The 12,042-nt window shown below is 52.8% G+C and overlaps 1 protein-coding gene across 1 annotated transcript in view; it reads left to right on the top strand.

Annotated features, from left to right (window-relative positions):
• Window positions 1-11,836, top strand: part of BCL2 (BCL2 apoptosis regulator) — a 192,516-nt gene extending 180,680 nt beyond the window's left edge. The window contains exon 2 of the mRNA NM_001166486.1: window positions 11,600-11,836. Within this exon, the coding sequence (NP_001159958.1) occupies window positions 11,600-11,734 (135 nt within the window). The 3' untranslated portion in view covers window positions 11,735-11,836. The remainder of the gene's footprint in view (window positions 1-11,599) is intronic.
• Window positions 11,837-12,042: the final 206 nt, after the last annotated feature.

Raw genomic sequence — 12,042 nt, 5'->3', positions numbered from 1 at the left:
TTCTGGAGAAGGGATAAGCTACCCACTCCAGTATTCTTGGGCTTTCCTTGTGGCTCAGCTCTTGAAGAATCCGCCAGCAATGTGGGAGACTTGGGTTCGATCCCTGGGCCGGGAAGCTCCCCTGGAGAAGGGAATGGAAACCCACTCCAGTGTTCTGGCCTGAGAATCCCATCCATGTCTCTGTCTCTCCACCCCCCTCTTTCTGTTTCTCTCTCTTCTCAGTCTTTCCCTGTCTCTCTCTCTGTGTCTCTCCTGTCTCTTCCCGTGAGTCTCTCGTCTGTCTCCCTTTCTCTGTTTCTGTCTCGCTGTCTCTGTGACTCTGTGTCTGTCTCCCTCTCTGTATGTATCAGTCTCCCTGTGTCTCTGCTGTCTGCCTCTCTCTCTTGTCCTCTGATTGTCTCTCCTCTGTCTCTCCCTGTGAGTGCCCCTCTCATTCTATGCGTATTTAAAGCCCATGTCGTTCTGGCGGCAGAGCACACGCCGTCAGAAGGCCTTCCCAGGGAGCATGTATCTGGACGAGCAGCCACACGAGCAAAGCTGCACCTAGTGAACGAGCCCACGTCCAGGACCCGAGCGCGGCCCGTGCCCGGCTCTGCGGGCCGAGGCGGAGGCCGCCGCCGCGTGCTCCTTGAGGAGAGGTCTGCTCTCCTCCCTGGACGTGGGAGGACTGTCTGTGCGGGAGGAGGAGGCTTGTCCGAGAGCGGGCAGCGCGCCTCGAGATGCATCTGTTTCCATTCGTGTTGAGTCCTTCCAGGTGAACTGAACTAATCATAAGCTGCAAAATGAAAGCAGACCTTCCCCTGGCACGCCCACATGGAGCCCACTGAGCAGGTCACCACCACGCCCCCGGCCCCTCCCCAGCGCTCAGTCTTTCTGGAAGGCGGATGGGTCCCGGGTGCGCAGGGACCGTCGCACAGTGACTCACTGGGCAGCTGGCAACAGGGTACGGCTTATTGTATCCTGGGGTGCTTCTCTGCAGGATGTGAGCGTCCTGGGAGGCAAAGCAGGGCTATTAATAGCGACTCACTTGCCACGGACTGAGGACCCAGGATCAGCAGCGTCGAGGCGGGGGCGGGATGCGCCCCCCTCGCGGTGGGGGCGGCAGACGGGTTCCTGAGCCCGTCGTGGAGGGAAGGCCCGGGCCCGGCGTGGCGCGGAGCTTCCAGAAGAGATGCCGTGTTGGTTTCTCAGCCAGTCCTGAAAGCAGGTGTCAGCGCAGGTCAGGCCGGGGGCTGGCGGGCCGCCGAGGACGGCGCCCCTTCCTGCTCCGCCACTGGACACACGCCCTCCAGGTCCGAGGCCACTTTCAGCAAGTTCCTGTTAGGAATGCGCTTCTCTGCGCTCTCCCCACACCAGCCTCAGTCAACACCTGCTGACTTAAACCAGCGGAGAGTCAGGCCTGCGGCCCTCGACTCGGGTCTGTCTGGGAAATCAGGGACCCACGCACCCCCGCCCCCATCGGGTGTCCCGATGACAGCACTCAGACCGCGCTGCGGGGCTCGGCGAGCATCCGCCCAGTTCCCGTCTCCAGCCTATGAATTCACTCTGGGGCGGCAGGGAGGGCCGTGGGTTCCTCGGCCGGCCGGACCCCGCGTTCACCGGCCACGTGGCCGGCGCAGCCCAGAGGGGGCCCTCTGGGGCGGGGGCGCGTCTCCCTGCTGCCGGCCGCACCCGGTGAAGGCCACGCTCACACCCGGGCAGGTCTGGACCCTGGCGAGGGGGCCACCCCTGTGAGCAAGGATTCCAGAACAAGCGGCTCCTTCAGTCCAATTCCGTGCGGCATAAAAATAGCTTAGTGCCCTTCTTCGTGTAGTGTAAAAAATACGATTTTAAAGAATAATTGACAAACCTTAAAATTCAATTCGAAGTGACTGGCTTTTAAAAAGTGTTTCTTTCCGGCGGTGCTGGGTCTTGGCCGCTGCGGGCGGGCTGCTCTCCAGTTGCGGCGCCGGCCACTCCCCGCGGCGGCTCCTCCTGCTGTGGAGCGCGCTCTAGGCCGCCGGCTCATATTTGGGCCCGGCAGCTGTGGTGCATGGGCTCAGCTGCCCAGTGGCATGTGGGATCTTCCCCCAGGGGTCACACCAATGTCCCCTCTATTGCAAAGCACTGGACCAGTGGGAAGCCACTGGACCATGAGGGAAGCTGACTGCTTGGTTTTAGTATTTCTAAGGTCGTGAGACCCATCACTGTTCTCTAATTCCAGAACTGTCTATCACTCTGGCAAAAAAAAAAAAGTCCTGTGCCTGTTAGCAGTCACTGTCCTCTCGTCCCTCTCCAGCCCCAGCCCACTCCTGTCCCTACGGATTTGTCTCATTTGGACATGTCATAGAAATGAAAGTGAAGTCGCTCAGTCTCGTCTCAAACTTTGCGACCACATGGACTGTAACCCGCCAGGCTCCTCCGTCCATGGGATTTTCTAGGCATGAGTTCTGGGTGGGTTGCCATTTCCTTCTCCAGGAGATCTTCCCGACCCAGGGATCGAACCCGGGTCTCCCCCACCGCAGGCAGACTTTACCATCTGAGCCACCAGGGCTCAGATGCCCCTCCATAGCATCGCGCAACATGTGGCCCTTTATGCCTGGCATTTTCATCCAGAGTAATGTTTCCAAGCTGCATCCATGCTGCGGCTCGTATCAATGCTTCATCCCTTTCTGTGGCAGCATAATATCCCAGCACCCTACTGTTTTCTATTAGCTGGTAGACATTTGGGTCACTTCCACTTTGGGCTATTATAAATCACACTGATGTGAATATGTGTGTTCACATTTCTGTGTGAACATATATTTTCAGTTACCTTGGGTGTACATCTAGGAGCAGAATTTCCGGGTCGGGGGGTAACCGCTCACCTCTCTGAGGAAGCCCCACTCTTTTCCACAGAGGCCGCGCTTGCTTCTTTTTCCGTGAGTGATGGGTGCGGTCTCTGCTTTCTCTCCTTCCTTGTCGGTACTGGTTATTGTCCACTTTTGACGTGAAAGCCATGCTGGTCGGGGTGAAGTGCCATCTCATTGTGGTTTCCATTTGCATTTCCCTAAATGACTGATGAGCTTCTAGACCATTTGGAGATCTTCTTCTGTGAAATATCTATTCAAATCTCTGCCCATTCTTTAATTGGGCTATCCGTCTTTTTATTGTTGAGTTGTAATAATTACACTATTTTTTGCTTGATGTGCTTTCATTCCAACAAAATTCCATCATAATGGGATGTTTCCCCCTAACAGTGAAAATAACATAAACCCAGAGCAAGAAAGGACCAAGTGCCAGAAAATGCACGGTTCTCTTGCCAAAAGAAGGTAGTGGAATGAGGAAGGTCAGGAAGAAAAATGAAGTCACTTTGTTTCAAAGCCAAAACCCTGCAAGGCAGTTTCCTGCAGCCTCTGGGCCTGAAGGGTCCTGGGGGAGCCACCCTTTGAAGGAGGACAGCAGCCGTGGTCTCCTTCCTCGAACCCCAGAGCCCGAAGGGCAAATGCCTTTGTTGTTTACTCGCTTGGTTGTGTCCGACTCTTTGCAACCCCATGGACTGCAGCCCGCCAAGCTCCTCTGTCCATGGGATTTCCCAGGCAAGAATACTGGAGTGGGTTGCCATTTCCTTCTCCAGGGGATCTTCCTGACCCAGGGATTGAACCTGCATGTCCTACACTGGCAGATTCTTTTTAACACCGAGGCACCTGGGAAGCCCCAGAATGCATCCACACACACACACACACACACACACACGCACCCACACGCACACACACATGCACGCACACGCACATGCACACACGCACACACACGCACACACATGCATTTATAGAACTCTCCTGCTCACCAAAGCTGCTGTGAATGCGTGAGAATATCAAGGAGCCATTCTTATAATCCAGGCCTGTGTCTTATTTAGCTTTAAGACTCCTCAGCACCTTATAAAAAATGTCTGGTTCCCAAATGAATCAGCAAGTCAAAGATGAGATTTCAGGGTCTTCTACAGAAACGGCTTTAGTCTCACATTGGTTTATCATCTGAACCTGATGAACCAAATGGTACAATTATTTAATATGTTTGTTTGTTTGTTTTTTTAAGCACATTTTGCTATAGATGGATTGCTTGGCCCATTTCCACAGACACCTTTTGAATCTCTGGACTGTTCTCACCTCCTAAGCCCACAGGTGGCCGAGTCCCCACTCCTGCAGTATTTACACAGCCTGGAATTCCTCACTGCACTTCTCTCCAGGCCGCAGCAACTACCCAGCCCTAGAGCAGTGAGACTAGCAGAACCTCTGAGGTCCCACCGGCCGGCAGCCTCTGGTTCCGGCCTCCAGCACATGGACAGGGCCCGCTGCCTTGGAGCTGGCCCCGTGGTTGCGGGGTCCCCAGAGCAATAGACGCCTTTGCAAATGAGGTTCAAACTCTGCCCTGCTCTAGAAGGGAAGGAACCCTTGGGGTTCTCATTTTTCTGCCCTCTCTCTCGCTCCTCCTTTGGGCCCCTGCCTGATTTGCATCCTCAGCTCAATTTGCATCACAAAATACACCCAATCTTCCCTGGATCCAAGGAGGCGGGCTGGGCCAGTCCTGTGTGGGCTTCTCATCTCCTGCCATCGGTTCTCTAGCAGGTTTCTGGTTACACCCAGATGACACTTGGATTAGGTTTCATTTTTATGTCCTTGGCTTCTGATGCAACGAGCCCCTCCCCCTGGGCCCAGCGTGCCTCCAAGGTGGAGCCCCCTTTACTGCGAGGCTGGGGGCCCCTGCGGACCTCGGTTAAGGGTCCCGCCGTCTCTCACGTGGGCCCCCATCTGCAGGCCAGGCAGCTGTGTGTCCTTCAGTTATATGCTCCAGTTGTCAAGGTTTTTTCTGTTTCCTTTTCCCCCGAGCCCGGAATCAATACTTCGGGAGTAAAGGCGGGGCGGGGAGGAGGGAGGAAGCGCTCAGGGGACTGGAGTTGGCCACCGCCCACCGTGGCTCTCTGCTCCAGACGGAACCTTCCAGACTCATTCAGCACAAAGTGGCTGCAGAGGAAATCCTGCCGGGCCAATGATAAGGCGGGAAGTGGAGTCACTTCCTCACCAGCTGCTGTGTTCAGGTAGACACAGCCCTGGCTTCCTCGCGTGTGCTGCGCAGGCCACCATGCCCAGCGGCCTGGCCACCACTCCCCCTTTGATCTCAGCCCCAGTGGGCGTCCAGGCATCGCTGCCTCCCGGCTTCAGGCAGAGCCCTGCTCTCTGCTCTGCAGGTGTCTCCCTCCCTGCGTGGCTTCCTCTTCTTCCCACCATTCCTGCTCGCGTGGGGCTTGGACGTCAGTTGCCTCTGGGCACTGGAGAAACCATGGGTCCTGTTTACTGGGAACAAGGCTCACACCCCTTGCTTCCGAGGTGGCCCTAGGTGAAGCGTCCACCTGCCAATGCAGGAGACGTAGGTCCGACCCTTGGTCAGGAAGATCCCCTGGAGGAGGTAATGGCAACCCACTCCAGGATCCTTGCCTGGAGAAAATCCCATGGACAGAGGAGCCTGCAGTCCATGGGGTCGAAAAAGAGTCAGATACGACTGAGCAAGTGAGTGTGCGCACACACACTCATACCTCTTAGGAGATTCCAAGACAAGGAGCCACCAGCGGTCTTGATGTGCCCATGAAGGTCTAGGATCGCCTTGACACCTTTGACCATCTGCCCTGTCCTGTACAGGGGGCATCAGCGCTGCCTCTACCGCCGTGCGCAGAATTACTGCTTTGTTAGCTCCACTCTGCATTCTCAGTCTTCACAAGACAGGGATCTCCCTGACAGAGGGACAGATGGTTCAGTGGGCTTGGAAATGCCCCACAGCTTATACCTCCTGTGGAGACTCCAGGGCGTTCGGGTGGGATACTGTTCAAAACTGTTGAATATCACATTGCCACCACCAATGTGGCACGGACACCGACCAGTGACATCCAGCGCTGACCATTCTGAACGATCTGAACTTGAGTTCTTCACCGGAAGACACTAGAAGCTGCTGCAGCAAAAAAAAAGGCATCTGATTTTGTTCCAGTGCAAAGTTTATTTGTCCTTTGTATATGCTCCTTTTGAAAAACATCATCTATTAAAGTGTGTTTGGAAAGCCTGGTCTACAGTAAGGTGTATTTCAGCTCCACAAGCATACGCTGAGTGCCTGACATGTGACAGAAACATGCTCCAGGGATCCAAGGATAAATAAAACATGGTCCCTGCACCTCCAGGTGCTAATAGCTGAATGAGGGGAGACAGACATGTAAACAGATGACCTTCAGAGAATACAGTGAGCAGGGACTGGCTGCGGATTATTTAGCTCAGCCCAGGGACCTGGAGAAAGTTGCCTGCAGAACACGACTGCACCGAATTCGTGAGGGAACTGGATGAACTTATCAAGTGACAAGAGCTGAGCAGGAAGCTGGGTGGGGAGAGCACTGGGAGCCTGCGTGCCATGTTAAAGGATCTTGATCGCAGCACAGAAGTGACAGACTGGCTTCTGAATGGATCCTTTGGCTGCAGCAGGGAGAGAAGATTGAAGGGTGGGGCACTTGACTAAAGGCAGAGAAATTAGGTGGGAAATCCCAGCACTGATCCTGGGGAGAGAAGGCAATGAGGCAAGAGAAACAGTGAGGGGCCAGATCAGGGCTCATATCCTGCCCTGTGGAATTCGCCTTGCCCTCACCACCTCAGAGCTCTCTAGCCTGACCTCACGCTACGGGAGACGTAGCATCTGGACCTCTTCCCCCAGCGGCTTTCTCTAACCCCTTCCTGTGCACAGGACCAGCCAGAAGTGCTGGAGTACGGATGCCTCCATAGGAGCAACCCTTAGCCAGCGAGTGGGAGGAGTTGGTGTATAAACACCCCAGGTCCCTAGCCACTTGCTGAAATGACGGAAGGTGCGTGCTCTGCACTGGCCCTCAGGTGGTCATGTGGGAGGCGATCCCCGTGGAGTAAAATGATAAAGCCTCGGGTAACAGAAAATACCGAAGGCGTCTGATGGCAGCGTTTGGCTTCCTCTTAGCGCCCTCTGATTTTCTCCTTGCTTTTGCTCCATGCAGAGCAGAAATGGCGGCAGGCCTCCATCTGGCTGAGGTTCACATGCTCATGGAAGCACACGAGCCCGTTCTCTAGGCTAGGATCTGTTTAAGGGCGGGATGGCTCCCCACTCAGCCTCTTCCATGATCATGTAAGGCGTCCACAGTCAGCTCAAAGGCTGGAGCGTACCTGAATCTCCTGTGTGTTCACAGCCGACCGAGGTCACCTTTCCATTTCCCTGTGAGTGCTAAGAGCCAGCGGGGAGCCTGGACTGGCAGAGGCTGCTGCGCTGTTTCACTCAGTGTTATGTTGGGGACATCTTTCCTTGCCAATAAATATAGGGCACAATTTTTAGTGACTGATCCATATTCCATTGGGCTTCCCTCGTGGCTCAGTGGTAGAGAACCCACCTGCCAATACAGGAGGTGCGGGTTTGATCCCTGGATCAGGAGGATCCCCTGGAGAAGGGAATGGCAACCCACTCCAGTGTTCTTGCCTGGGCAATCCCATGGACAGGGGAACCCGGCGGGCTACAGTCCACAGGGTCACAAAGAGTCAGACACGACTGAGCGACTAAACTATAACATATTCATTATCATATTTTCAGATGTTTTTGTTTTAAAGTTTTATTAATTTTTTCAAGATAAATAATTAGAAGTAGAATCACTAACACATGAACGGTATTTTTAAAGCTTCTGTTGTGCATTTCCGAACATGAACGGCCTCTCCGCCTCCCTGCTCCGGAGAGCCCCTGAGTTGTGTGAGAGTATCTGGGCTCCCGCCCCCATCCCCACACATCCTGTTTTAGTGGAACTCAGTGGTCTTCTTCAGTTCTTGACATTGTGATTCATTTGGTTTTAAATCTCATTTTATTCGGAGCCAGGTTTAAATGAAACTTTTTGAAGGATCTGAAGGGGAAAGGAAAATCTTGGAGAGTGGGCTGCCTTGAGGGAGGTGTCGGGGGGATGGGGGCGGGAGGGATGGGGCTGAGTGGTCCCAGCGCAGGGAGAAGACCCTCTGACCCCCCACCCCCACCTTCGCTGACTTGAGCTGTCTGTTCCTACCTGGTCAGTCCACACCTCCCTGGCCGACTCCCAGCCCTGCAGCCAGGGCCTGGGCTTGGGGCATTAGCTGCCCTGCTCCTCTGAGGTCGGCGCTGCTGGAACTCAGACGCCGGCCATCTGTGGCCTCTGGATGTGAAGTCTGTGGGGAAGCTGTCTGCAAAAGGGCCTCCAGAGCTGGGGTGCTGCCTGCCTCCCCTCTGAAGTCGGGGGCTAACAGAAGGAGAAGGGCCCTCCCCTGGAAACCCGCCGTGCCCATCCCTGAGGTCGGGCAGAGCCCTGGCCAGTCCCGACACAACCAGGGGCTGAGTGCACCCTGAACATATAGGCGGGGGGTTTGTCCAGATCACATGACGATGGCCCAGGTTTTCTTCTTCCCTCTTTGTTGCTTTTAATACATAAAATGAGCATGTGTTTATTTAAAACAGCTTTCAGACTTAAACAAATAATGACAGACTGTTCAAACAGACTTCGGAAATCACCCTGATCAGGATGTTTGAAAAAGCAAGAAGACTCCCCCATGAAAACAGCTTTTGGAGCTTCACTCCTGAAACCACAGGGTCTGCTCTGCACTTTAGAATCATAGATGGGCAGATTATGGGGTAGATTCCATCTCAGGGGCGGGGGGCGGGGGGGGGGGCGCGTTAAATGATGCCTCTCAGCCCTACAGCCTGACTTAATATATGAGGAAGTAAAGCTGGGCGTGTGTTACCGCTTCCAATTTTCCACCAGAACACATCATGTGTGTATGTTTGAATTCACGATTTCTTTAGAAATCACCAAGTATCTTCAGAACCAAGAGCTGACACCTTAGAGGGAGTTGGACAATTATTTCTGAAAATTAGCAGGCTCAGCAGACCGCCTGGAGGCCAGGGCAGTTTGAGGAGTATCACCACAGGTTAGCAAGAGGACAGACCAGAGAGCGCGGTGATGTTTCCTCCAGTTCACGCTCGGGGCCACGTTTACAAATGGCCCGAGTCACCTACGTTTATCTTCACAATAACCAGTTTTATGGGTGAGATAAATGAAGCTCAGCCTCGGGTAATTTGTTCAAGGTCACAGGCAATAAAATGTCAAAGCTAGGATTCCACGCAGACCTCCTCCCTTGAGCTCAGGGCTCGTTCCCAGATCCCTCTGTGCCCATGCTTTGGGTTAAGAGATGCTATGTTAGCTCATCCCACTTCAGAAATGATTTCTTTCTTTGTAATGCACATCAGAAATGGGCCGTGAAGCACAGTTATTTATACAAGCGGCTGGGGCTGGGCAGGGAGGTCTTCCAGCCCCGGGGGTGGGGTGCTGGGAGAGGCGTCTCGTCTGCCCAGGGGGGTCGAGCACCAGGCAGAGCGGCCTGAGTCTCCCTGCTTCCCCCATCTCCCGAGGGGGGCGCCTGGTCTGGAAGGGTCAGGTGGCTGAGGCCTTAGTCTCTTCCATATCCCGCCAAAGACAACTCCATCGATAACTAAAGGGACGCAGGGCCCAGCCACCGACCCTCCCAACACGGAGCTGAAGTGCCTACCGCCCAGTGCGCCCTTCCGAGGAGTCGGGGCGCCTTTGGCTGGTGTGGGGGTTCCAGCCTTCCCGTTGTGAGAGAAAACAGCAGGGAGGGAGGGCTGTGTCCGGGGTGCACGCTGCAAGAGGCAAGCCTCTCTGTACTGGTCCTGACTCCTCCTGCTCCGTTTGCCCCGACATTAGGGAGGCCGGGGTCCTGACACGCAGCCGTGATCGCTGGCTCAGCTCCGGGCCAAGGGCACTCAGCACGCGTGTCATCTGCATCTACTGCCGGGCTTTGCTGAGACTCAAACTTAGAAAACTGTTTAACAACAGATTAAGAAAGAAGAAAGCCCTTGCGCCCTCTCCTGGTAAAAGCTAATCCAGTACCTCTATAACACAGGGAGCCGAGCCTGGCACTCTGTGATGACCTAGAGGGGTGGGATGGGGGAGAAGAGGGGCTCCGGAGGGAGGGAGTATTTGAGCGGTTGTGTGTTGTTCAGCAGAAATCAGTACTACGTTGAAAAGCAATGATCCTCCAATTAAAAATAATTAATTAAAAAATAAAAAGAATTGGTTAAATAAAGTACAGCATAGATACAGATATATAAATATACGTGGTGGAAAATTATGCAGTCATGAAAAATAACTGTGCACATTTATATTTACTAACACAGGAAGTTCCCCTAATGATGCCTTAAATGTTCACCTTCGAGATTACTGCCAAGATTCCCATAGGTGGTTGTATGTAAAAGGAATAATTCAAATAGGCAGAGTATCTGGGTAATGTATTAGGCCAAATACAGAATTCAAACCAATGTTTGATGTTGGAAAACCTTAATCATTAGTTGAACAAACATTTCTCGAACACCTACATGTACTAAGACCATGCACAGCACTGGGTAGACAAAAATAATACCTGATCCCTCTACTGCGATACCTGCCCCCAGCGGACAAAAGCAGAGTCAGCGTCATCAGACCCTCACACAGGGATGCTGGACCTGTGTGCTCCGTCTCCCTCAGTGAAACTCTGTGCTCTAATTCCAGGTTTGGGGGGCTAACTGGAACTATATCTTGTTTTCCCCTTCATATCTGATTAATCCACCAAGGGAAAACACTTCACTTACTGTTTTATATCTTCAGATATGCATGCATGCACGCTCAGTCGCTTCAGTCCAGTCCAACTCTCTGTGACCCAAAAGACTACAGCCCACTAGGCTCCTCTGACCATGGGATTTTCCAGGCAAGAATACTGGAGTGGGTGGCCATGCCCTCCTCCAGGGGATCTTCCTGACCTGAGGATTGATCTCGCATCTGCCTGCGTCTCCAGCACTGCAGGCATATTCTTTACCCAACTGAGTCACCTAGGAAGCCCATATATTCAGATAGAGTTGTCCAAATACTCATTGGGTCCAAACACAGAATCTACTCTTCCCCAACAAATCTAAGAAATGAGCATTCAATGGTCTCAGCTTTTTCCTCACAGCACAAGAACAAAGTAAAGGACTCTTTAAGACGGGCATGAAGAAGAAAGAAAATAATGCATGTCGGCATTCGTTACAAGTGCCTGGCCTACAGCAAGCATTCAGTAAAGGAGCAGTTGGGGTTTTTTTAAAAATTATTTTTATGAATGTCCACGCTAGCTAAAATTGCAAAGCCTCCAGTATTTCTACCGCTTTGCTCTTTTATTTTCCCGTTAGCACTTCCCGCTCTCTAATACGCTTTCCGACACGTGTAAGTTCTGCTTACAGTCTGTGCCCCTTCACTGGACCGAAAACGTTTGCGCTTTTGGTCTATTTCACTCACGGCTGTATCTCTGCTGTGCCTGATTTGTGTGTAAGGTCTCAGGAAGTATTTCCTGAATGAAAGGGAAAGGAGTGGGTCTGAAATCATTATCCCAGAAGTACATTTGACCTTTGCCCTCAGCCTTCTGAAGGTACAGGCACTTCAGATGCCTCTGCCCCTGTCAGCTGGCACTGCGCTGGCACTTTTTTTGTTATAGTAACAGGAAATATTTAATACTCTAATACTCTTTTTCTCCCGCCCTCTCCCCCTCTACAGGACGCCTTTGTGGAGCTGTATGGCCCTAGCATGCGGCCCCTGTTTGATTTCTCCTGGCTGTCTCTGAAGGCACTGCTCAGTCTGGCCCTGGTGGGCGCTTGCATCACCCTGGGTGCCTATCTGGGCCATAAGTGAAGCCCACAGGCCTGCCGCCAACAAATATGCAGAAGATTCAAGAAGCAGCAGAAATAATATGCATTGTTGCTGATGCACCACTGAAGTGAAGCTGTAGTCTCTTAAAAAGAAAAAAAAATAACCAACCAATCAACCAACACCACCACCACAAACAGCTTTCAGGCTCAACGTTGAATCAGCTACTTACTGCCAAAGGGAAATACAATTTATTTTTTACATTATTAAGAAAAATAAGATTTATTTATTTAACAGAGTCCTGTTGAATCTGTCTTTGGAAACCCCACCACGAATTACCAAGCCCCACCTGG

Source organism: Bos taurus, chromosome 24 (genome assembly GCF_002263795.3).
Source record: "Bos taurus isolate L1 Dominette 01449 registration number 42190680 breed Hereford chromosome 24, ARS-UCD2.0, whole genome shotgun sequence".
NCBI classification, from domain to species: Eukaryota; Metazoa; Chordata; class Mammalia; order Artiodactyla; family Bovidae; genus Bos; species Bos taurus.
This window is presented reverse-complemented; position numbering and strand designations above follow the sequence as displayed.